This window comes from Urocitellus parryii, chromosome 8 (assembly GCF_045843805.1).
Source record: "Urocitellus parryii isolate mUroPar1 chromosome 8, mUroPar1.hap1, whole genome shotgun sequence".
Classification (NCBI taxonomy): domain Eukaryota; kingdom Metazoa; phylum Chordata; class Mammalia; order Rodentia; family Sciuridae; genus Urocitellus; species Urocitellus parryii.
This window is the reverse complement of record NC_135538.1, coordinates 142,886,618-142,914,248: the sequence shown is the minus strand read 5'-3', so window position 1 is coordinate 142,914,248 and position 27,631 is coordinate 142,886,618. Positions and strand designations below refer to the sequence as shown.

General features: G+C 41.6%; 1 protein-coding gene across 1 annotated transcript; it reads right to left on the bottom strand.

The window, feature by feature from the left end:
- Positions 1 to 149: 149 nt before the first annotated feature.
- LOC144256509 (phosphatase and actin regulator 1-like) lies at positions 150 to 27,478 on the bottom strand. Its single transcript, XM_077801553.1, has 4 exons — positions 27,376 to 27,478; positions 1,177 to 1,323; positions 732 to 892; positions 150 to 170 (listed from the first exon to the last, which is right to left on the bottom strand). Exons 1-4 carry the CDS (start codon positions 27,476 to 27,478, stop codon positions 150 to 152), a joined length of 432 nt encoding a protein of 143 aa, XP_077657679.1.
- Between the last annotated feature and the right edge of the window lie 153 nt (positions 27,479 to 27,631).

Genomic DNA, 27,631 nt, shown 5'->3' with positions numbered 1-27,631 from the left:
CACACACACACACACACACTGTTTAATTCAGTTCCATTTTCAAGGGTCTAATTTCCTAAAGGGAGGGAAAAAAAAAGTATTGCCTGTTTTTCAAAACTTATATGGAAAGTGAGCCTTCAGGAACAAGCTCCACTCTTTTGGCAGTGGAGTCACTGAATTAACAGGAGACCCTGGAGAGGAGAAGACACAGCTAGGGGTGAGGCTTAGGAGTTATCAGAAGAGGCAGCACCGAGGAGTTAGTGGTGGATAACTTCTTCTCAGCAGTGAGCAGCTGGCTCAGGGGGTGAGCTGGGCACAGCAGCAGACTCTGGGGTTCCTGTTAGGGAACCTGAGTGGACTCAACTGAGGCAGGTTCCACTCTGAATCTCTGGCTCTGCTTTCTGCTGCCCTCTCTCCCTTCTTGGCTTCTCTTTTCCTCCTGTTCCTCCCTTCCTCCCCTCTTTCCCTCTTTCCTTACCTCTGCCTTCCTTCTTCCCCTGCCCCCTGCTCTCCCTTCCTCCACCCCAGTTACCCTTTCCACCTAATTCAACCTGGGCCACTTGCAGCACCAGTTCCCATGACAGCGTCAAGTCACCCAACGTGCCTCCTGTAGCCCACGCTTTTATGACGACCACCACGTGGCCTGCCAGTCGCTTGGTGCCAGGAGAAGGTTCTGCCCCCCCCCCGGGGTCAGCCCCGCCCCCTCTCCCCACTCCAGCACCGCCGCGGTGGCATCCACCCATCCAAATCACCAGAGTCTGAATGTCACCAACAACAAGTTCCACGCGGTAGCAGCAGCCCCGCCGGCGAGCCTCGCCAGCCCCTCCGCCCACAGCCAGCCAGCGCACCGGTGTCCCCACCAGCCCGGGCTTCCCAGTGTCATTGTTAGCGCTGACAACACTTTCTTCTCTTCCTGGAAGGGGAGAGCCCGTGTGTGACTCCCGGGCGGATGCAGGGCTCCACGCACCCCTCCCCCACCCCTGCGACACACACTCACGCGGGCGCACACACACGCACACGCCCTCCGCACACCGGCGACACAAAGAGCGCAGAGAGCAGCGCCCGGCTGGGTAGGCGGGGGCGGGGAGGGCACGGCCGCCAGGGGACAGCGGGAGGCGGGGGGGCTGAGCCAGCGGCTGGAGGGAAGCCAGGGACCAGCCGGGTGGCAGAGCCCGGCAGGCGAGGGGGCGTCCTTACCTGCCCCTAGGTTGAAGGAGATCCTGGCCTCCGCGAGGTACGGAGTGTCGCTCTTGGAGCGGACTCTTCTGATGGGCCGCCGGTCTATATCGTCCTCCGAAGATGCCGCCATTAATGTGGGAGGCAGGAGCAGGGTCGCCCGGCGAGCTGAGAGGAGAAGGAGAGGAGAGAGAGAGGGAGACAGGCGGAAAGGGGAGGAGGGGAGAGGAAGAGGCTCACACACAGGGAAGGGGGGAGGGGAGGGGGGAGGGGAGAGGAGGGGAAGGGGGACGGGGAGGGAGGGAAAAGAGAGGGAAAAGGAAAAAAGAGGGAGAGAGAAAGAAGGAGAGCAAAGGAGAGAAAAGGGTGAAGGGAGAGAAAGAAAATCCGTTAAGGATCCGTGGACTGGAGCAGAGACCTGGCTGTCCCTGGCTGGCTGGTGCAGGGGGCTCCCCCTGAGTCCCCTCCCAGCACAGGGCAAGGGGTCAGTGGTCAGGACCCACACCCTGCCTCCTGCCCGCAGCCCCAGTTTCAGGCGTTGGCACCCACCGAGAGGCTAATGCGAAAGGAAAGACTCTAAGGCAAAGATGCCCAGTCAGCACTGTGCCCTCTCCCGCCAAGGCACTTACTCTGCTTTTCCAGTGCCCACTGTGCTCTGTTTAACCCTCAGGATCCTCTAGTGTGGGATGCGGGCCTTTGGGCCCAGCTTTGGCCGCTGCCTGCTTGCTGTCATCACTCCTGCAGTGCCAGCCCTGGTCCCTTGGTCATGGAGGAGGGCATTGTGACCAGGGGTGCCCTCTGCTCCAGACCAGGAGCTCAAACAGAGAGAGAACCAGATCTGAAATTCCTCAGCCACTCTTTTCTATCCCTTACAACTTGCAGGTGTGGGCTGGAGGGAAAGTGTACACAAGTTTGGGAACAGTTTGGCAGTAAAGTTTCTAGAACTGATACTTTGTGGACTAGACTTACTCAGGCAGGATGGAGTGGTCCTCCGACACAGCTACTAACTTCTTCTAGTTTGTATTTATCTGTCCATAAGTCCCCATTCATTTTGCCCTTCAACCTTCTCTTTACTTGGTCACATATAGCACAGACCCTGGTCTCTGGGATGGACCTGTAGTCTCTACAACCCTGTGCCATTGTTTCTGAAGGAGAGGTGAGGATCAAAGGGATTTTACAATTCTTTGAACAATGGTACTGCTGCCCCACCCTCCCAGCAGCATAAGAGAAGAACCATAAAGGTTTTCTGGGGTGTGAATCAGACCCCTGTGATGCTCCCATTGAATCTATTGATGGAGTAAAAACTCTTTTATGTTCATCTTTCTGTAACTTCAGTTTCTTGGCCCTTTGGTGCCCTGATGTTGCCACTTTTCTATCTAATAAGTGCTCACTTGGAGTGCTCGGCTACCCTTCCTGGGTTTCCTCCCTGCTGCAAAAGTAATCTCCCTGTGAAGTCCTGCCCTTCAGTCCCAAAGGAAAAATGTTCCTTTGGCTCAGCAAGCCTTCCCTCTCCACTTCAGCTGTCAATTCTCCCCCATCTTGGCTTCCTTTGCCTTGCAATCTTCAGTCTCTCTTCACTGGTCTCTTGACCTCACATGTGCATAGTAACCTTCCATCTTTGGAAAAATTTATCTGCCTTTGACCTTTCCGCTGTTTCTCGACCATACTATTTCCTTGCTCTTCTGCTTAATCTTGCCATAGGATTCTTGGCCCCTCCAGCTCCAATTCTTACTCCCAGTTCCAGTGGCAAGTTGCACCCTCACCTTTTCATCCTCATCTCTCAACCAAGATTAACTTAAAAGACCATCAGCACCTGTCTTTCCATTGCATCTCTTTCTTGGTTTCTTTGAAGTATTTAGTAATCTGTTCCTCTCAAAGATTTCCCCTCCCATATCCTTCCAGTACTGGGTTAACTCCTTTAGCCACTTGATTTCTAATTCTTAGAGAGTTCTCTGCATGTTAATTGAAAGTGCTCACCCTGGCATTTGGGGTCTTCAGCAACATGACTTTAATCTGTCTTTTCATCCTTACTTACCATACTTTCTTCTAGTCTACTGGGAATTGCCCCAAGTCTGGCTGCTTCCTGCATCTGCACCTGTGCTCCAATGGCACACCTCCGTTTCTTCCCTATAAACTTTCCATGCTCTCCCTAAGGATGTATTTAAGACATGAACCCAGTACCTAGTAAATGCTCAGCAAGTGATTCTGAAGGAAGGAAGAGAAGGAAAGGAAGAAGAGACGGAGAGAAAAAAGAGGGTAAAGGCAGATTACATAACGAATGAGTAGTTAAGTTTGGGGGATCAAATCCACGTCTTCCTGATTTCAAATCCTATCTCCTTAATGATTCCAGGACCCCCCCGCAAAACCTCAGATGTTCAAGTCCCTTATCTAAAATTGTGTTGTATTTGCCGAGAATCTATATACTTCCACTCATATGCTTTAACTCATCTCTAGATTATTTATAATACCTCCTACTGTGCAAGAGTTATATAAATAGTTGTTATACTGTATCATTTAGGGAACAATGACAAGAACAAAAAGTCTATACATGGTCAGTACAGATGTATCTCCCCTCCCCAATATTTTTGATCTACTGTTGGTTCAACTCATAGATGTGGAACTGTTATGGTTTAGATATGAGATGTTCCCCCCAAATTCAGGTGTGAGACAATGAAAAGGGGCAAAATGATGAGATTATGAGAGCTGTAACCTAATCAGTGGATTAATCCATTGATGTGGATTAACTGGGTGGTTAACATAGGCAGAGTGTAGTGAGAGGTCGGTCGTAGGTCACTGGGGGCGTACTTTTGCTCTCTGCATCCTGGCTACCATTTCCTGAGCGTCTTTCCTGTGTCATGCCCTTCCACCACGCTGTGCTGCCTCACCCTGGACTCAGAGTTATGGAGTCAGATGACTGTGGACTGAACCTCTGAAACTGTGAGACCAAATAAATTTCTCCCCTCTAAGTTATTTTTGTCAGGTATTTTGGTCACAGAGACAAAAAGTTAACTAAAATAGGAGCCCATGGATATGGAAGGATGAGTGTATACTGATTTTCTAAGTATATGTATTTGGTGTGCTGTCCATATTTTAAATGTGACATTTAAAATATTTTAAATACGCCTCATCATTATATCACATTTATTCTTTGTTAAACATAAATTAAAAATGGATGCCTCCAATTCCAAGAGGAAACAAGAAAGATCATTGTTTTAATCAAATGAACTATGAAAGTTAATATTTTTAGATGACTACTAAGGTTGTAAATCCAAATTGTAATTACAACATTTGAGTTTATGTTATTTAGGAAGTATAAAAAGTAAGGAAATAAACTCAAACAATTCTGAATACTGTATTAATCTTAACTCTGAATCAGTGCAGTGCTAATTTCCTTGTTCAAAATGCTTGGAATTTTCTGGTACTAGAATTTTCATTTATTAGTCAGTCTTTAGAAAAATGACAAAGCCATTTGAAGGAATAACTAGCCTTAGATTTTCCAGTGTTTCTTTGATTTTATGAAATCATGGTTCTTAATATAGAGAAATACACCTTTGAATTTCTGATTCTCATTCATTTAACATTTTAGAGGATTAGGAAGTTAATATCGCTACCACTTTAGGTTAACCCCTCTTTAGAGGAGTTTAAAGGCACTTTCATTTTCATTTTATTTCATTATAAATTATTTTGTTATTTGATTATTATTTTGTTATTTATTTTGTAATTCCAGATTAACATGTTTTGACAACAGAATACAATACTATATCTTTCTTCATGCTTTGGAATTCTTTTATCACTTTTTCATTTCTGATTATATCTTCCATTTCTTGGCTTCCTTAATTTATTTCTTCTCTTTCAACTATTTTTTGTTTTTTTTTGCTTTCACTTTGCCCCCTTTTCTCACCTCTTTCTTTAGTTCTTTCTAACAGTTCCTTTGCAGAGTCAGTCCTTTTCCTTGTATCTCATATGAAGGACTCACTTTTGTGGGCTTGTCTGTATATGACCATATTCTTTATCCTCTGGTATTCCTTTCACATTCGTGACTTCATGTTATAAAATATTTGTTTGGTGACATCAGGGGAAGAATCTGGGGTAGAATCAGGGATCCCAACATTTTGCCACTGCCTCATCAAGTACATTGCAAGTCATCTGCCAGGATGGGGCTCAGGCACCTCATTTTTGAAAATGCAAGGGTCAATACTATAATCTTAAATGTTCTTCCTAGTTTCAATACCTAACCATTTGTAGCTGTTTTTGTATCTCTACTCCTTTTCATAAATATCCATGGAATACTTTGTCCATCCAAGAAAACACATTTTTCCTTTAATTTGTAATTGATCACATGGTATCTGCACTTCTCACAAGTGATCTCCTGTTATCCAAGTCTGTTTTATGTAACTGCATCCTTTATAATCTACTCTGTCCCCACAGATTGTTCCAGTCATATGACAGCACCTAAAATTTTATGTCTGCTGGTGTGGATGCAAATGTGTATATCAAAAGGATAGAATTCAACGATCTCAACTCCTTCCAGATGTGGTTACTTTTTTCTTTTTGAAATATGATTGCTGGCCTAGGAAAAAAGATATTTTTCCCTCTTTTCTAAAGTCAATCATAATTTTAAAACTCTGGATTCTTACATACATATTATTTCCAGAGATACAGCAAGGGAAAGAGAAGTTGTACAAAAGAGTACTTGAAAAAAGTAAGATGGTATAAATCCATCGCTGACATGGAAGAGGACAGAGAGGAGAAGATGAGAAAAAAAATAAGAGCATAAAACTTCATTCTTATTAAGAAAATTCTTCAGATGAGTAAAAGATATCCTTTAAAAATATTGCTCAAAGTGTGTTTCTAGGACACCCTAACATCAGAATCACGTGGGATACTTATAAAATGTGGATTTTCTAGGCCCCCAACCTGAACCTTCTGAGTCAGAATTTGAGGGATGAGACCTGTATGTACATTTAGATTTTCAAGTCTTCCCGAAATGACCATGCTCATCACTTCTGTTCAGTGCTATGAAACAGGTCTTGGCCAGAGAGATAATGCAAGTAAAAGAAATTTAACAGATAAAGTGCTTGGAAAATAAGAATAAAATTGTTATTAGTTGTATCTGTTAAGGTCATGCACTTATAGAATCCTCAAGAATACACAGACTAAAAAAAGAAAATAATACGCAGACTTATTAGAAATATTAAGCAAATTTTACAATGTCACTGGATATAATGCTAGTGTAAAATATCACTTTTGTTTCAACATCTTCATAAAATTAGAAAATAAAGATTAAGAAGGACCACTTATATAGGACCAAAACCGTCAAATACCTACAAATAGACAAAAAATGAGCAATACCTGTATGTGAAAAAGTATAAAACATTGCTGAAAAAATTAAGAAGAACTAAAAAAATGGGGAGTGGGGTAAAGATACCCTGATCATGGTCTTGGATTGAAAAAAACAATAATTTTAAGATGTCAGTCTCTTCAAATTGACTTTCAGATTTGATGGAATTCCTGCAATTCCTCAAATCTCAGCTGTTTTTAATTGAAAAAACTGGTTCTAAAATGTATATTAAATTGCAAAGGGAGAAGACTAGCCGTTGCAATTTTGGCAAATAAGAATAAGCTTGTAGGATTGACAGTAGAGGATATTAAGACATTATAAAGGGGTAGAATGCAAAAAGAATGTAAGATAAATAGACCAGTGGAAGAGAGTGAAAACCTAAAAATAGACCCATATATGAACAGTTACATGACCATGACAAGAGTCCCCTGCAATGTAGTGGGGAAAGAATGCAATTTTCATAAATAGTGCTCAGTCACTTGGATACTCCTAGTGATCAGTCTTGCTCCCAACCTCACACCATATGCAAAGTCCAATTCCAAATGGATCAAGGGTACACATGTGGAAGATAAACAACAGAGCTTCTACTTCTAATGACCTCTGCAGTGATTTTTTAAATGTTACAAAATAAAGCTACTAACATAAAGGTAGACATGTAGATATCCTTAAAACTAAGAACTTCTGTTCATCAGAAGACCTCATCAGAAATGTGAAATTTGAAATATGTGGGATTTAGCTCAAATAGAGCTGGTAGGGAAATTTATAGCATTAAAGGAAAGGTCCTAAGTCAATAATTTAAATTTCTACCTCAGGAATTTAGAAAAAGAGGAGAAAACAATCCACAGCAAGTGGGAGGAAGAAATTAATAAAGATAAATGCAGAAGTCAATGGCATTGAAAATAGAAAAACAGTAGAAATAAATGAAGCAAAAGATCCTATCTTTTAAAAAATCAATTAAATTGATTAGCCTGTAGCAAGACTAATGAAAATAAAAGGAGAAGATACAGCTCACCAGTATCGGAAAATCAAATAGGGGCTATCACTGTGGATCCTATAACTATTAAAGAGATAACAGGAGAATACAGAAAATACCCTTTTGCTCATATATGCACTTTTTTTTTTTTGAAAATGACAACATCATGTGAGTGGAAAACAAAAGTGCAAGCCTGAAACAGATATTTTCCTCTATTTGTTATTTATTTATTTATTATTTATGTATTTATTTAAATTGGTGCCTTATAATCATATACAACATTGGAATGAACTCTGATATATTTATACATGGTCATAGAATAATTTGGTAAACTTCATTTCCTAGTTATTTCCTACTCCCCTTTGGTCCTCTGCTTCTATTCTGCTGATCTTCCTTCCATTTTCATGAGATTTCCTCTTTTTTTTTATTCCTTTCTCTTTCTCTTTAGCTTAAAAAAAAAATAGACAAAAGACTTGACAGAGCCCACTTCATAGGAAGAGGATATCCAGGTGTCCAAAAAACATGTGAAAAGATGGCCAGCGTTATTCCTTGGAGGTAAATGGATATTGAAATTTTAGCCTACATGGGCTAACATTTAAAACTCATCCCATTCCAAGTATTGGTCAGGATGTGGAAGAACTGGAACATTCAGATATTGCCGATGGGAATATGAGCTTGTAACATCACTTTGGAAGACTTCATGTTTACATAATAAACCTACGTGTGTCCTGTAATGTGGTCAAGCATGTTCATAGAAGATGTACTTTTCATGGCCCCAGATTGGAAATAATTCAAATGGCCATCTGCAGGAGAAGCATATAAAACAATTGTAATATCCTCAGTGTAATATCCTCACATGAAAATAAAATACTCCTGCTCTAAGAAGCAACACAGATGAATCTTCTTAGACATACTCTTGAATGAAAGAAGCCATTTCTAAAAGATTTCATGTTGCATGAGTTCGTTTACATGAAGTTGAAGAATAAGCAAAGCTATCATGCTGTGGTGGAAGAGAAACTGTCTTGAACCAATGTGGGGTGTGGACATATTCTCTATCTTGATCTGTGTGGGGGTTGTACTTTTTAAGAAAGCTGATTACTTTTGTAAAAGTTCAGGTTGCACATTTTGTATTTATGCATGGGAAATGATATACATATGATCTATACCACTAAAACTTCAGTTTTGTAAAAAGCTTCCAGCATTGTTAAAATCCCCAAGTCAGTTTGAGAATTATTGCATTTAAAATAAGCACTAAATATTGTAAAACCATAATGTAATAACAAATTTAATTAATGAAAATAATTTATTAGTAACTTGGGCCATCTTTGGATTATCAATAATCCACTCTTCTCAAATTCTTTTTTATATTAGTTGCTCAAGACAATACAATGATCTTGACATATCATACATTTGATTCAAATAGGGTATGAATTCTCATTTTTCCAGGTGTACAAATTGCAGGATCACATTGGTTATACATCAATTCTGTGGTGTTTTTTCTTCTTCCTTATTTTTAGGCTATCCTCATACCTATCTCTGATAGCCATGATATTTAAATATTCCAAGCCTCATTACCAATGTATTAATTTTATAATAAAATAACTGAATTGGTAGTGATGTAAGGAATAAAAAAATAATGATGACAATGGAATTCTTGCTATGCCTTGTTAAGGGTCAAAATGAAGGTGATGTGTCATGAGAAGACATGCCAGCTCAAAGAGGCTTGAATTGGCCAAATCTGGGACAATTTGAACAAAAACCAATGAAGTCTGTTAATGAAAAATAAGTCAATAAAAACAGGCACTATGAGATCTGATAATGAATGGATAAAAACTGGAAAGGAAAAATGGGTACATAAATGAAATATGTGCAGGACAGAAGCAGACCCTGGCTTACCCTGGTTTACACCAACATGGAGGTGGTGCAGGAATTGGAAGGATCATCATTGTGCACCCATCACAGTAAAGAAGAAGCAAGAACCAATAATGGATGCTAAACCTAGGGGGAAATTTTGATGATGACCAGGATACTTTCATGGCTTTAAAATTTCCTCCCACACATTTATTAGTTTCAAAGTAGAAATAGGACAGCATGTCACTTGGGCAATGCAAATTATCTCCAATGAAGGACAGATGGTTGGTTGTTAGGCATCTCCAAATGTGACATCTAGAGAAGTATACAATGTCATCTCTAGACTATTTCAGCCTAGAATGCCTGACCTTGAGCCTGATCATGATAAATTATCAGGTAAGTTAGGAGTGGTCTACTAAAAATCAGGAGAAGAACTGTATTTGTTCACAATGCCAAAATCCTAAAAGACAAATGAAGGGTGTAAAGATGTTCCAGATTAAAGAAGGCAAAGGTCAAACAGACCTGAGCCTAGACTGGACTCTCCTGGCCCCTAATCTTAGACGGGACTGATCTTAGACTGGATTCAGTCCTGGAGTAGAAAAAGGACTCTAAAAGACATGACTACACCCACTTACAAAATGAAATGCAAATTAAAATGTGAATGTCAGATTCTCTGCAGTTAACAGATGTGCTGTGGTCATGGATCCACATTCTTAGGAAATGCATATTCAAGTATTAGGAATCAAAGGCCACAATAGCCCAGAAATGCGTGCGCGCACTTGCGCCTGCACACGCACACACACACACACACACACAATTTTATTTTTACTTTTTGTGGTGCTGGGGATTGAACCCAGTGCCTTGTGCATGCAAGTCAAGCACTCTACCAACTGAGCTATGTCTCCAGTCTCCCCCCCCACCTCCAATATTTTTTACTCTAGAGAGTAGAGATGCAGGGAATGATAGGGACAGATAAGAGAGAACAAATCAGGTAAAATGCCCTCAACAGGGAGGGTCATTTAGGTGTTTTTCATACTATTTTATTTTTACAACTTTTCCGTAAGTTTTAACTGATTTCCATTAAAAGTTAAAAAGCACTAGTAAAAACCTATTTATTCCTCTCTATTTAGGAGGGTTTTCTAAGATGAGAGAGGATATCCTACCCTTCCTTCCTTTATAAAAATTTTTTATGAAAATTTGTCATTATCAGGTATTCATTTCTACAGACATTGAACAAATACAACACTGATATTAAGAGTAGTCTGTCCTGAATTTATTTGCAAGACTTGGAATTTTTCTTTAAAAATTGATTCTTCCAGGTGTGGTGGCACACGCCTGTTATCCCAACAGCTCAGAAGTCTAAGGCAAGAAGATCTCAAGTTCAAAGCCAGCCTTAGCTCTTAGCTACTGAGCAAGACCCTGTCTCAAAGCAAAAAAAAAAAAAAAGTGCCTGGGGTATGGTTCAGTGGTTAAGCACCTCTGGGTTCAATTCCTGGTACCCTCCCCCACTCACACCAAAGAAAAAAAGAAAAGAAAAGAAAAACTTGATTTTGGTGCATTTTAATGAAACAGTTAAGAATTTATGCGATACAGATGAAGCATATTTCATGATTTTGCATATCTGACATGAATTAGAAATATAAGAACTTGTATACCTCACAATTAAGCCCAGTAGGCTGGCGCTAATCACAGTGATGGTGTTGAAAATCATTCACGTAGAAAATATAAAAATGTAAATGATGAGGATGAATGCTATTAAGCAAAATACCAACCCAACCTACATTAGTAACTTGCATATCTAAATAGGTTTCTCAAAAATATGCCAAAAAAATGTTTTTTGACTGGCTTTTTAATCACAACTAAATTTAGAGCACAGATCCTAGAATGGTTTTCTTGTCTATTCATACACCTATTTTGCTAGAGAACCAACCATCTGAGGAGCTGCTATTGGTATATCTTTGTTCTCTGGGCTTAATTTACCGTTAAAGGAGCTGTCCACTTAAAGAAGAGTTCTGATATTATTCCTCTCTTACATCTGGCCAATTTTGTGGGTGTGCATAAAGGAGAGCGGGTGGTTGCCTTGGTTTTACCATTGCTGCCTGGATTCCAGGTGCACAGTGTTCCTTCTGCCCCTGGAGTCCCGTCTCCCTGTTACACAACTCAAGGGAGCACAATTCGCATCCTAGTCTATGTGACTAGGACAAGAAACGGTAGAGTTTGTGCAAGATGATACAGAAGAAGGGGCCTTCCCAAAGGGACAGTTCCATATCTGGGCATTCAGAGCAGCCCCATTTCCTGTAACAAGATATGGCTCTAGTGGTGACTTTGCTCTGACTCTTCTTTAAGGCTCAACTACCTAGCTTTTCTTGAATTGATGCCTGACTATAATGAGTGTGAGACTAGTCATTGCTAGGCCAATGTTGGCCTGGCCACCCTCTCCCAGATAGACTACCTTTTGATCTAGGCATCATTGTGCCCAATTTAAAAACTGCTTATTGATATGAGACATATTAACAAACCCTAAATACAGGAATTGTATTTTCTCTGCCTTTTGAAACATTTCTACTCCCTAAAAGACTTACGTGCTTTCTAAAAGCCTTCAAAATGGCCCTCAGTGACCCCCAACTCTTGTGAATTTCCCTCCTACATTAAATCAGGGGTGGTTTTGTGACCACAAGGATATGATAGAAGTGATGGTCACAAAAATACTGTAGCTTGTGTCTTGCTCTTCCTTTGGGTCCCTTGCTTTTGGGTTCCCTAGGCAATGTGATGGGACCCATAGGCAGCCTACAGAGAGGCTCATATAGCCAGGAACCAAGGCCCCCTGCCATGTGCATAAGCCACCTTGGGATCCCTGGTCAAGCCTGAAGGTCCCTGCAGCCCAAACCAACATCCTGATTGTCATCTCAGACCCTGAGCCAGAATAGCCTAGCTTAAGATACTCCCAAATTTCTGACTCACAAAAGACATGAGATAATAAGTGTTTGCTGTTTTAGGCCACTAAGTTTTGGGGTAATATGAGAGGCATCAATAAATAAGTAATATTTACAGGTTCTCAATGGACTCAGAGCATCAAAAATAAATCCTTAGATGTCATCCTTATGTACCAGAAAACCCAGATCTTAACCAGTTTGATGGATAAGTTGATACATTTCAAGAGAGAGAAGATGGTAAAGAAAACGAAAGTGACCAAGGAATTCTTTTTTCCCCAGTGAAAAATCTTTCTTTATCTTCTCCTCCCCATCTTTGCATGTCCAAACTGTGCCCACCCTGTAGGGCTAAAATGTTTTTATCCCCATGCCTGCTTCAACAGCCCTAGGAGAATCAGTATCTTCCTCTTTCTTTATCTCTGTCAACTGTGTGTCACTTAGTAATTTTCACTTGGTATGAATGTATAAGCAAGATAATGAGGATATTGCATTCTTTCTAGATAATAGGAACTTCTGGATGGCAGCGCAGGCTAAGACTACTCCTCCTGAGTTGGCATCCACATCCCATACTTACTAGTTGTGTGATTTCATGAAACTACTTACCTCTTTTGCATCTGTAAGATGCTGTGAACACAGGACCTACATGGTAGGGTCACTCTAAGAATTTAAATACATAATCCTTATGAAGTGTTTGGCAATGGAAATTCTTGATAGAGATTTACTGTCTTAAAGCTATTATTGCTAGCCAGTTTCAAGTAACTCTGTGGCTGTGAAATTAATCTTTGGCATAATTCCCAAACTTAATACTTCTTAGACCTTGTTAAAAAAAAAAAGCTCTCTAAGCTTTGGTTTAGTTATAGGCAAACTAGAAATAAAATGAAGTCTCTCACTGGGCTTTGGGAGGATAAAACATTATATAATAAATGTAAAACACAGACCCTGACAAATTGTGGGCGGGCAGCAAATGTTCATTGCTTCCTTTCTCCCAGTTTCTTAAAGTAGATGCTGTGCAGAGTGGCTGAGGGCTGGTTGCTAAAACATGTTAGATGCAGAAAAGGAAACTGCTTCAAGCTTTGCATGTTGAATTAAGTTAGACCTAAACCCAAGCTGCTTTCTATTATTCGGATGTTGAACCTGCCTGGTTAAGGTACACAAGTCATTTTCCCAGCCTCATTGAATAGTGAAGATAATAATAAAATTATTTGTTTTGATTTTGTATTTTCTACAGGGTTGATTTTCCATATAGATGTTAATTAACTGACATAGTTTAAAACGAAAGGTTCTAACATTTCTAGTTCAAGTTCGATGTATGAGAAGATGGCATATACTTGGAAATGTCTTTGGGTGGCAATCTGCTGGACTTGGTTGACTGCAGAGTAACCCCAGAGGTCAAGGTGGTAGACTTGAGTACCATTTGAGTCCTACGTACAGACTGCAGGAGATGTGAATGTGAACTTAAGAGAGCATGAGACTAGGTTCTTTCTGATGCCTGCCCTGCAACCATCTAGCTGTCTGATTTAGTAAGTCACTCCCCCACACACAGGCACAAAAAGGCAGGATCACCCAAGGAAAGCTGTGCTGTCAGAACGACAGATGTTTGAATCCTAGCTCCACCACTTCAGTTTCCTGATCCTTCTAAGCTTTAATTCCATATGAATTGAGGGCAGTGATATCGAACATGTAAGTTTGTGGTCTCGAATGAAATAAGCATGCATAGCTTCTGGTATGTTAGGCATCTAATAAACGATATTTGCCTTGCCTACCTTTCCTGAAGCTCAGTTTTATCATTTGTGAAATGAGCCAGTTGAATTAAGTAACTTCTAGTTCTAATGCTCTATTATTGTTTTGATTATACTGTTCAATGAAATAAGAGAAAGACCTAGAAATTTGCTCATGGCAGGTAATAAAATACCATTTCTATCTAAAACAAGAATAAAAATATATGTGGCTGGTATGTGCCTGTAATCCCAGTGGCTCGGGAGGCTGAGGCAGGAGGATATCGAATTCAAAGCCAGCCTCAGCAAAGTGAGGTGCTTAGCAACTCGGAGAGACCCTGTCTCTAAATACAATACAAAATAGGGCTGGGGATGTGGCTCAGTGGTTGAATGCCCCTGGGTTCAATCTCTGGGTAGCTCCCCTCCTCAAAAAAAAAGCATATTGTGGCTGTGGAGGAGGAAATATGAAAATTCCCCAGGTGGGAAGACCTGCTGAGGTAGAGTAGGTAGACACTGTATTTGTAGTCTATTGTTCTCAACAGGTGGGCTGATGACAGTGTCAGATCACAAGATGTCAGTCAGAGACTGTGTCTAGTGACCAATATCAGAACAGATCCGGGGACATCAACCCAGCTGACAAAGTCACCCTTGGGGTAACACTAAAGCTACATTGACCACTCTCTTTGATTATTTCATGCATTAGTTAGAATCAAGAGCCCCAAAGTAAGAAGAATTTTTATTATTTATTCTTTTTTAAAATTAAGACAGAAAAAAACTAAAGATACTAAATATAAGGAGCTTTAATGGAGTTAAAAATATACAGATGTGTGTCCACATGTATAAAAAAGAATGTAAAATTATTCATCAGGTTGTAAAGAAGTACCTATTTTAAATGATGGGTCTAATTGAGCTTTACTTTGCTGTTTGCCTCTATTTTAAAAAAAATTTCTGTAATGATCATATGTTCCACATAGAGAAGAAAAAGCAAGTATGAATCCATGATGGGGACTAGGGAAGATTATCTTTGTAAGCAAGTCACATGCCCTGCAGTTTAAAGCAAAGGCCCCCACCACTCCATCCTGGTGGTTTCCCAAGTGAAAGACAAAATATCTCTTTAAGAAGCTTACCCTAAGAGCATGAGTACATAAAATGATTCTTTTGCCATATTTTTGTCTCACAACATTGGGATATTCTACCTTTGAGCATGTGGCGACTCATGAACATCTGTGTGTCTCCATATGTTGCTTATGACGTCGTTGCTAGCATTGCCATGGTCTCCGATGCAATATGGGACCGTGAGATGTAGTGAGAATGGGAAAGTTCAGGGTCCTACTTCTGGCTCAGTTGGTATAGCTGTGTGTGACCTTGGGAAGTCACTGGATTACTGGAACATGTGTAAATGGAGATAACGACATGTAGTCCATAAATTTCCTTTGTGTGGATCAAGTTAAACAACAAATACGAAGTCCCTGACACACGCAAGCCTCTTCTCACCCTCATTTCCTTCCTCAGTCCCAGCATACATATCCGGATTGCTGAGCTAGCATGGATGTGGGGTCCATGTCCAACAGTCCTGCGGTATGATGTAGGAATGTGTTCTCACTTTTCAAAGATGATGATAAAATGGGGCTAAGCCAACTGGTTTTCTTGTTGGCCTGTCACCTATTTAAGTTTGGTCACAAAAAAAGTACATAATCCACTACACAGAACAGAGGTCCAAGCAAGGTCTAGTTTAAACCAGCTATAATCATATCTCTTGTTTTTTCTTCCTTGGCAACATTCTGTGGCAAGGTATAGTCCTATACTGTGATGGAGTTGCCCCGAGGTTTTGGAAAACTTGGTTTCTTTAGATGAGTTCATAAGTGATAATTTAGAATGTTGCTGCTTATTGAAAACATGAGTCCAAATTTCAAATAATCTTGGTAACTGCAAACATTTAGTTCATGTACACATGTAAAACGAACTATTAATTTTAAGTACTAGTGCTAGGGAAAAGATATTGAATTCATAGGAAAAGTTTTTAATTTAGAAAATATTTCCTTTAAACGATCTCCCAGTCCTTTAAATAATATGAAAGAAAAATTAAAAACTCAGTGGAAGTACATACACAAAGGCAAAATCAAAACATCTTAGTGAAATCATTTCAATTCCTTGGCCCATTTATTGATTGGGTTATTTGGTTTTTTGGTGCTTAGCTTTTTGAGTTCTATATACCCTAGAGATTAGTGCTGTAGCTGATGATGTGTGAGGAGTAAAGATTTGCTCCCAAGATGTAGGCTCTCTATTCACCTCACAGACTGTTTCTTTTGCTGAGAAAAAACGTTTTAGTTTGAGTCCATCCCATTTATTGATTCTTGACTTTAATTCTTTCGACAAAGGAGTCTTATTAAGGAAGTTGGGGCCTAAACCCACATGATGGAGATTAGGGCCTTCTTTTTCTTCTTTTAGACGCAGGGTCTCTGGTTTTATTCCTAGGTCCTTGAACAGATGCTTCTTGGAAGATGATATACAATCAATCAATAAATATACGAAAAATGTTCATCATTGCTAGCAATTAGAGAAATGCAAATCAAAACTACTGTAAGATTTCATCTCACTCCAGTCAGAATGGCAACTATTACGAATACAAACTACTCTAAGATTTCATCTCACTCTAGTCAGTATGGCAGCTATTATGAAGACAAACAACAATAAGTGTTAGTGAGGATGTGGAGAAAAAGGTACAGTCATACATTGCTGGTGGGACTGCAAATTGGTGCAGCCAATATGGAAAGCAGTGTGGAGATTTCTTGGAAAATTGGGAATGGAACCACCATTTGACCCAGCTCTCCCTCTGCTCTGTATATACCCAAAGGACTTTAAAACAGCATACTACAGGGACACAGCCACATCAATGTTTATAGCAGCACAATTCACAGTAGTGAAACTGTGGAACCAACCTAGATGTCCCTCAGTAGATGAATGGATAAAATAAATGTGGCATATGTGCATAATGGAATATTACTCAGTAAAAAAAAGAGAATAAAATCATGGCATTTGCAGGTAAATGGATGGAGTTAGAGAAGATAATGCTAAGTGAAGTTAGCCAATCCAAATGCCGAATGTTTTCTCTGATATAAGGAGGCTGATTCATAGTGGGGTAGGGAGGGGGAGCATGGGAGGAATAGACAAACTCTAGATAGGGCAGAGAGGTGGGAGGGGAAGGGAGGGGGCATGGGGTTAGAAATGATGGTGGAATATGATGGTCATCATTATCCAAAGTACATGTATTAAGACATGAATCAGTGTGACTATAGTTTGTATACAACTAGAGTTATGAAAAATTGTGCTCTGTATGTGAATATGAATAGTAATGCATTCCACTGTCATATATAAATTAAAAAATTAAAAAGAAATCATTTTAGTAATCACCAAGGCATATAGGAAATCTTGGATGGTTTTCCATGGTCTCTATACCAAGTTTTGGACCCAAAAACTTACTCCATGCTGGTAGCCTGTGGATATTCCATAGGGCCTCTAAATTTGGCAGGTTCTCAGTTGAGTCCCCTCATCTTGATTCTCTTCCTAGGCTCCCACTCTGGGTGAGCAGCTTTATCTTTTCTCCAGTGTGACTATGCCTAACATCTCAGGATCATTTGAAGGAACCCCTCTCCCCTCCCTATACAGCACCTGGAAAGAATATGCTTATGGGGCTGGGGTTATAGCTCAGTGGCAGAGGGCTTGCCTTGGACATGGGAGGCACTGGGTTTGGTACTCAGCATGACATAAAAAAATACCCAAATAAAATAAAGGCATGCCATCCATCTACAACTACAAAAAAATAAAATAAAATAAATAATAAAAAATAAAAACGAATAAAAAAAGAATCTGCTTAATATTTCCAGGACCTCTCCCCTTCTGAATTCACTCGCTCAGCACCTGCCTTTCCAAGCTACATTGCCCTCTTGTTTTGATCACTGTGGTGGTTAGCTGGAGTTCTCCTGGTTCTCCTCTTACTCCCCCAGTTATCCTCCATATCTCTGACCTTCCTAGAAATAGCCCTGACCACTGATCTCTGTGCCAGACTCTTCGGTGGAATTCCCTGGTATAGCAGGGGAGGTTGTGCACGCTTGGGGCTTCCACCTGCTATTCTGGTCTCTTGTCATTCTGCATCTTGGCAGTGTCACCTCTCAGTCTGCTCATAGTGAATGCAGCACGCACTGTCTCCCCAATGTATCTTGCTCCTCATAATCCATGCCTTATCACGTACCATTTCACGCTGCCCAGGAGATTTTCTTCTACTGTCTAACTGAAACTGAAATGCAAGCTAATTGTCATCTCTTCTTGGAGGCCAACTTAGAAACACCTTGGTCTCTGATAAACTAGAATTTGCTGAACATTCATAGGAAATCAGCATGATTTAGCTAATGTTACCCAGGAAGAGATTTAGGGGTTTGTTGGGTCATTTAATTTTAAAATAAGAAATGTGTTGCTTTTTTTTTTCTTGTGCTTTAAGATTGTCTCACGTTCTCAAAGGGCCTAGAACTTTGAATTAGGAATGAATGGCATCAGAGAAGAGATCAGATAGGAAGGAGGTCTCTCTTGGGGAAGCTCGTGCCCTACTGTTTTCCTCTGCGGCTTGATCAAATTTAAGCTTAAGTAAGATAGGTACTAATTTTTATTAAACAGTCAGTAAGGGCTTGATATTTGCTTAGTACTTTACACTCATTTGTTTAGTATTCCCAAACTTTAGACATTCCCATATTACTTTTATACAAAGCTGTCACTTATTATTATATTATTAATATTATTGACCTAATGTTTTTATTTAAATGGATTTGATCAGCCTACTTTTCCTTGTACTATTTGTGTTAAGCAGTATTCCCTAAATATGGTGCTAGCTACTATTTTTATATGCCAATTACATATTTTCTATTTTTAATTTTTTTTAGTTGTAGTTGGACACAATACCTTTATTTTATTTATTTTTTTTTATGTGGTGCTGAGGATCAAACCCAGTGTCTCAGATGTGCTAGGCAAGCACTCTACCACTGAGCCAAAACCCCAGCCCTCTATTTACATTTTCCTAAAACAATAAAATGAATATGTTATTCAAATAAAAGAGTTCATGCAAAATGCTATTTTGTTTCATTTAAGCCTCAATATTGGGTTAGGAACTTCTCATTATTGGCATGCCAATGTGAAAAATGAGGAAAAAGGAGATCACCTTGCATAACCTCGCATATTAGAAAGTAGAAATCATAGTTTGAACTCAGAGCTATGTGACTCTGCAACTGAAATTCCAAAACACTGTGACATTTTTCAGCCAATGCCAGCAACTATTTCAATCCTAACTCCTCCGATTTTGTAGGTGCCATAACTGTTAACTTTGTAAAATTTCAAATGTATTTCGAAAGGCATGGAAAGTAACTATAAAAAAGGCAAATAGGGGTGTAGGCTTGGTTTCGCCCTCCAAAACCTTTACAAGTCTCCTCAGTTTGCTTTTCTAATTGGCAAAAGACACGTGGATCTTGAGGATAGACTCTCTGTTCAGTCCTAGGACTTTAGCTTTCCGATTCAACACCAATGTTCATTCAGAGGCTTTGTATAAGTGTGTGATTCTAGTTGCTTATTGAGGCATTCTTAAACATTGAAAATGGTATTGGCCACAAGGGAATTTTGATGCCTCTGCTAGCACAGGCACAGAGGGTGGCACTGAAAGATCTTTTTTTTTTTTTTTTTTTCCCCAGAAACAGATTTGTTTGGGCAAATGAGGAGTGAAAATTTTTCCGAGCACCTGTGCATTGTTTATGCTAATTGGGTCAGGGCTGATGCTGGCGCAGTGTGGGCTGCACTCTGATCCTCTCTCTCATATGCCTCCTGGGGGCGTAGGAGTTATTCATTGATCGGAATTACTTCATTGTATTTTGGATCCTTTTCCTCCTCTCATCTCTCAACCTCTCATGGTTTTCGCTTCCTTTCACCCTCATGGTCCACTTTCCACAGAAGCCCTGAATCCCAGGACCCGGCTAGGCAGATGGAGACCAAGGTACCAACATCGTAAGCATCAGGAGTGCTCCTGGGTGTGCAAGAACTGTCCCTGTCCCTGGGCACTCTGCGGAAGTCAGGGTTGGAGCTCATGGTCCTCTATGCGCCATCTACGACATATTCCCTCTTGATTTACTTTCATTCTCTCTTTTGGACAGAGTGTTCCCTGTGTTAAACACAGGTTTGGAGAGCCTGGGGAGGAGAAACTTGAGGTCTAAAATGGAATGTGTGGGAAGTTAGGAGGGGGCTTGTCGCTACTTTGTGGTCCATAAGTGAAGCACAGCACGGAGCTTCGGGGCTAGAGCTATAGAATTAAAAAAAGAAAAAAAAAAAAGAAAAAGAGAACCCCTAAAAACCAAACACCAGGAATTTGCTGAGGACAATGGCTAAGGCATCCTAAAAACAAGACTGGAATCTATTTTTGAAAATTGTTCTTGGAAGCTCTTCTCAGAGAAAGGTCTAGAAAATTGTATGATCACATGTAAACAAACTAGTTGGCTCGTGAACCCACAAAAATAAAGGAAGTGCATCTCTCTGAGGAGATGTGGCCAACCTTGTTGTGCTGTCCTAGCCTGAGGGCAGGTGGGAGGACATTAGACTGATGAATAGAGAAGTTTACAATCCAATCAAGCCCCAAACCAAATTGCCTTGGGATCACTGGTCCTCTGAGCACTCCTGGTGCTTACGATGTTGGTACCTAGGCCTCCACCTGCCTGGCCAGGTCCTGGGATTCTGGGCTTCTGTGGAAAGTGGATCATGAGGGTGAAAGGAAGAAAAGGATCCAAAATACAATGAAGTAATTCCGATCAATTAATAACTCAATTAATAAGGCCTGCAGGTGCAGATATGAAGCTATGACATGAGGTCTCGGGACAGGGACAGAGAAGGAAGATGGCCCCATGGATGGGCTTCAGGGACCACTCATGGTGTTCCCAATGCAGAGTCTCAGTGGTACCCACAGACTCCTCCACTGAGCATGGCTGGAAACAAGAGTGTGGCTGATCTGAGGGTCAACTGGCCACAAGTGGGTGGACTGGGCTAGGAAGAAAGGTCTAGAGAGGGAAGGGAAAGGACAGGTTCAGAGCAGCTTTTGGATCCATCTCCGTTAAGTTCATCACAGTGAGAGTTGTGTGGCCATTTATCCCGTGACTATTTCTAGGCAGAATAAAAACCCAGTCATCACAGACTATCGTATATTAAAGAGACTTCATGGGCCCCCTAGAAGTCTGTTTTAAAATGTCAAATTTCTTCCAGTAACATTCCAATATTCCCTTTGTTGTATTTTATTTTCCCTTTGGATTTTGAAAGGGATTTCTTCTGTTCACTAGGAAATGAAGTGGTTGATGACTTTCACCCATTTCCTCTCTCTCTGTATTTGAACCACATTTTTATATATATCTCCCTCCCTTCAGCCTTATGCAGTCTCTATTCTCAGCTGAAGATTTTTGATTCTCTAAATGTATTCAGAGGTTCTGTTCCCCAAATCAAGAATCCTGAAGTCCTTTTTCTGAATCCAGAGTTTCTTTCCGTAAGTGCAGGTTTCTGCTTTCATTCCATCATTCAATAGAGACATACGGTGGATAAACCTGTGCCTCTACTGTGCACTGGGTGACACTGGTTCCCCAGAAAATGGTGCACAAGGAGGTTACCATGGATGAGGTAACAGACACTTAAGTAGCAATAAAATAACAGTCTTGATGACTAAATCAATAAGGACAGATAATGTAGCAAGCACTTCGCAGGCATGTCTCCCTTAATTCTCCAACGTCCCTGTGGACTTGAAGCTCGCCTCACACCTGTTTTGATGGGAACCAGAGGTTTATAGAGGCACAGCTATCTGTGGGAGCTCATGCATCTAGTCAGTGGTGGAGACAAAATGGATTATAAGTGGCATTGTCCACTGTGACAAGAGAAGGCTAGAATGTAGGTGTGAACAGAACACCGTGGGAGAAGCATCAGATGACCTTCACAGAGGAGGTGACATTGGGGCTGGGTCTTGCATTCAGCACAGGAAAGGAGAGGAGAGGAGCCATCCTTGTTCCTGAGACTGCTGTTAATGATTTGCTACTAATTGAGCACCACTGAACGGAATGTCTTTGTCTCTTGGGGCCAAGTGAAGAAGTCCCAGGGGCGTAGAGCTTAGGTTTAGAGTTCATTTAGCTCAAAGCTGAAGATTCGGAAGCCAGCTGTTCTGACAGATTTCACAGGCTGGGCCAAGGGTGGAGGTGGGAGGGTTGGGGGAACATGGTGGGGAGAAGGGGTTTGGGTGAATTCCTCTCTACTTCCAAAAACAACCCGAGAGCATGTGAGCTGCTCACCGCAGCGCTCATCAGCTGTCAAAACTGGCACTTTCCTTTGTGGAACAAGACAATGTAGAAGAGACATTCTGACAAGTAACAATGACGAGGGTGCCTGGTTCTAATGCCAAGAGTTATGTAAAATGATTTTTTTTTTTAAAGCAGGGGAGGGTGTTGTTGTCAGGAGCTGTAAATCTGATGCTTAGGGACTTTAGTCAATTGGCTGTCTTTTAATGTATTTTCCCTTGAGGAGGCAATTTAAATGTCCAGTGTTATTGATGGTCTTAGAGGGGAAAAAAAAAAAAAACAAAAAACAACTTAGTTCAGTGGAAAGAGCAGGGGTGTGGGAAGTTGAGATCGGGGTTTTGCTTGTGTCCTCTCTTTATAAGCTGCGTGATTTGGGCACAGGGCGGTGCCACTCTGAGCCCCAGCATCGTGATCTTGGAAAATGTGATAGGGTCCCCATTGTTACTCTGCCAGCCCACAGAGTTGATTTATCACCCTGAAAATGGCTGGCTGAAAATGTGCCTCCACCCAACAAGTAGCCCAAGGTACTTGTACAACTTAGCTAGGGCTTTGGGATCAGATGTGCTGGAATTCAAATCCTAGCTTTGCTGCTGTCCAGACGTGTAGACCTTTTCAAGATTCTTCATGTTGTCAATCTTAGGCTTTCTAATCTGTAACATGCACATAATACTGCAATTCCTATTTCCCCAAGTTTCTTTGAGGAGTTACTGAACAAATACAATGGATATGTAAAGTATGCCCACACTCTGCATCTTCTTCTTCTTCTTATTTATTTATTTATTTTGGGGGGGTTAAAGTCCATTTGTCCCTTTCCAATGGCCTGGATTCATTTAAAAGAGAAGGATCGGGACAGCCACATGATGTGATGAGACCTCTTTTGTGATAAAACAGGAGGCCCCTAATTTCTCAAACCTGGCTGTCCACTGGAACCACCTGGGGGCAATTAAAGGGCTCCTCATCGTGGTCCTCAACTCCAGAGATGCTGCTTCAACTGGACTGCGGTGGGACTCTAGCTTCGAGATTGTAAAACTCCCTAGGTGTTTCGGATGTGCACTGGATACACTCGTTGGTTTGCAAACTGCAACATAAATTACCTGGAGAACTTATTAAAATGCACATTTTGAGTCTCCAGACTGGGGATGGGGCCTGAGATTTAGCATTGATGATTAGCTGCCGGAGGAAGAAGGTGCTGTGTAGGCTGGGCCCATAGTCTGGAAGGCGAGTGGCTGATGACCCATAATCATTTTTCTCAACCTTCGGTGTTTACCAGCATAACCCAGGGGCTTACTGAAAACACAGCCCTGGGAGCTGGATCTTGTCCTCACAGTTCGGTTTCCCTTAGTTTAGGGAGGGGCCCCAGAGCATTACTGATGGGTCATGTTCAACCCCCAATCTCATGATGCTAATTTTGTGATTTTATGATAGGACCTCTGTCCAAGATCAATTGTTCACTACCTAACTCTTGAGTCTAAAGTTGCGTGTGTGGGAATTTGAGATCGGTGTTTTGCTTCTGTCCTGTCTTTATTTTTTGGGCACAGGATGGTACCACTCTGAGCCTCAGCATCGCCAGAGCATTCACTGTCAGAAACATGAAAGATGGGCCAACTCAATCTGTGTGATGTCGAGACATGGCCGATCTTTGAAATCACATGCACCTCCAACCTCCAGATTCTGCCCCCCACCCCCGTTTTCATATCATTTTGTCAATGAACTTTCTTTTATTTATTTATATGTGGAGCTGAGAATCGAACCCAGTGCTTCACACTTGCTAGGCAAGCGCTCTACCACTGAGCCACAGCCCCCTCCCCTAGATTTCTCCTTTTGAGTCCAAGGGGACTTTTGCAGAATTCCTCTTTCTTGACAGGACTGACTGTTGGTGAGCCACCCACAAATTAATCAGGGGAGCATCCCTCCCTGACAGGAGGCAAATGGGAAGCCTCTGGACTGTTCTCTGCTCTCCATGACACATCATGGTTTTTGAAAGCAGAATCCCCAAGAGACAGTCGGTCTTCCCAACCTTGGGTTCAAACCAAGGAAAAATGGAGATGGGAGAAAAAGAATAAGCTGCTTATTCCCCAGGATGGATTGCTGACCTTTGAAAATCTCAAGGACTTCCCAGAGAATGTGCCTGGTGACAGATGATTCCTTTCTGGCTTTCTTCTTCTTCTTACCCTTCTAGATTCCCCTCATGCTAATGAGCTAGAATGTCCTCGATGTAGGGGAAGGCTTATTAACACTTTCCAAGAAAAGTTATAAAACAACCACGAGGCAGTCAAAAGCGTGGTTCTGAAATTATTGCCTTGGATAAACATATGGAAAGGGCTGTTTTCCTAGAACATCATGAATTTGTAAGTAAAGTAAAATTGAGGTAAGGGCAATCATATGGGAAGGAAAGGTAACAATACTCAGATTTTCTTGCTTTCCCTTTAAAAGTATTTATACCTATAAGAACATTGGACCAGAACATTGGAAATAGCTGTGTGACAGTGAGAGAGGACAAATGAAAATGCAAAAACCCACACCAGGTCTGTGGACACCCTCATTCCAGGCACTCAACTCTGCACTGTGCTCCCGGGGTCCTGGTAGACCTTTGATGAAGAGGGTATTACGTGGGGGGCTACCTGACCTGGCTAACAGCCCCCTGCACCTGAGCTAGACTGACTGAGCAGAGAGCTGCTGTGGGCTGAGAGGCACCCTAATTACCCCCTTCTCAAGAGGTGGTCACCCTGCTGCGCTCCTTCCTGGTCTCAGGGCCTTGCCGTTGGTTAGGTATGGCTTTAGCGTGGCCCTTTAAATTATAAGTATCAAATTTAAGAGGCCAGGGTACTCAGGCTATTTCCTGGCTTCCTTATGAAATCTCAGAGTAGGGATGCCCCTTTGCCGGGATGTTGATTCCATTGATTTGCTGAGGTGTAGTGTGTCTCACGTGGCAGCCACTGCCTTAAACACTTTTAAATCTTGCCTCATTAATGCTCTTAACCACGTATGGATTAGACATTATTAGGGTCTCCACTTTGCAGAGAGGTCTGCCTCTAATGTTTCTGTCCCAGGGTGGTAGGAGAGTAACTGGATGGGATGGATTGCTTCTTAATTGTGGATCCCTACACTGATGGGCGGGCTTGGTGACCACTGTTGGTGTTCCTGACTAAAAGGAAAACTCCAACCAGCTGGGTCCAGGACCTCCGAACACCTGGACTTCTGATTCTGGGAGTCTGGAGCTTTTCAAACACAGGCCTGGATGACATTTGGGCAGCCCCCAATGCCGCCTGCAAATCAATCCAGGATTCCTCAACTGGAACATCATCCTGATTACCCTCGGATGAACAGGATCCCAGGGAGCCGCAGTAGCTTATGCTACCACCTCCCCTGCATTCTCCAGTCATTCCAGCTCTGGTGTCTAAGCCACAGTCACTGATGGTGACAATCTGACCACTCCGCCCCCAGCTCCATCTGCTGTCAGCCACCAGGCTGCCTTGAATTCTCTGAGCCTCCCACACCCTGCCCGCTTCCCTTCCACAAAAGCCAGAAGCCCATCATCTCCTTCAAGGTTTAATCCATCTCCACGTCAGGAAAAAGTGGACATCTTAATTCTCTATAACTAGCTGCTGTTCCCCTTCTTGCTATGCCAACAATGGAGCCCCTCAGGTGCGTGACCCCATCAGGGAATGTGATCCTCCCGTTCAGAAGGAATGGGGCCATGTATAAATTCAGAACAGGCTGTGGGACAGAGTGAGCCTCCCTTCCAGCCTCTGCTCTGCAGCTTCTTCCAAAATCTTTGTTACTCAGACCATGCAGGAGATTCTACCAGTCTCTGTCCCTTCTCCTTCCCTAGCTACACTCCCATGTCTTAGTGGCAGAGAGTAGCAAGGTTGCTTCCTTCCACCCAGAAGGAGGAAAATTAGATTTTGTATCATTTTTCCTAATTTAGGCTCTTCTGATGAACACGTTGACCCAAGGAAATCAACCAAATCATTCCCAACCCCTCTGGACTATCAGAAGTCTGGAGAAATGGAAGCAGGAGGTTTGCAAACCCTCAAGGTTACCATAAAAGTTGGCTTGAGAGCAAGTTAAAAACAATTCACAAGACCACTAAGAAAAGCCAGTACAGAATATTTTCAGTGCCTGGTGTGAAGTCCCCATCTTATAACAGTAAAAGATGCCAGGATTATAAACATGGAATTTTCTGCTCAGCTCAGCTCAGCTCTCTTTGTGACTTCCAAGAATTCAATGACTTTTCTATTTAAATATAAGCCCATTTTATTCCTTCTCAATTTATCGCCTGTACCATTTGGGACATGCCCATCACCAGGTTGCTTCGATTGAACAATTAAAATATTCATCAGAAAATGGAAATTATGCTTTAAAAAATCTTATACCTATCAGATGATCCTATAAAACACCCTAGCTTATTTTGTTACTCTAACATGGTGGCAGAACACTCTAAATGCACCTTAGAACAGAAGAGCAAACAAACAGAGACTAATTGATCATCTTGAAATAGGTAATGAAAATGTGCACATCAGCCACACTCCCCACAGGGTAGTTCCTGACTGCACCTTGAATGTACCCTGTTAATTCTCCGTGGCACTAACTAAAATCATCTAAAATAGCTAAGGCAGTGTGGAAGCTCTGTGCTGATCTTAAGAGCCCCTAGCCCAGCTGACTCCCCTGAGCTCTGTGAAGGTGCCCTAAGATCTCATCAACAGCAGTGTCTGCAAACTTGAAATTTTCCAGGCATAAAAGCATTCCTGATTCCTTTCCAATGCAGGCTTTGGACTCAGGAGAAGGGGAAATCATTTTCTAGCACAGCTTTTAGAAGAGCAGTTGTACCCCAAGTCAGATACATTGTTTCTGCCACATTCAACAGGTGTGTATTTGTTTATTCTGCTCTATACCTGCTACAGTTCCAGCGGCAGCTTGGCAGAGGTTATTAACTAAGAAATATCCATTGTTGAACTTCTGAGCCAGAGCCCAAGTTGTCACAGCCTATACCCTGCACTGTTAATATTAAACCAGCTTGTAAACAGAGGGCTTTCCTCCTTTCTCCCCAAGTCATTACCTTGAGCTCCTTGACTGTAGAAAAACCTTTGAGCCGACTCAACATCCAAGAGTCTGTGAGCAGACTCAACGTCCAGAAAATAATCCATTTTGGGATAATCCATCCTTGATGTTTCAGGCACAGAATTTAGAGAGAAAAATCTTCACCTGGATGCCTATAAAGAGAAGAAAATGCACAATATTTTAGACTGTCAAGAATTAAAATATGGATACACTTTAAATTTTTTGAATAAGAACAGTCCATTAAAATATCCCAT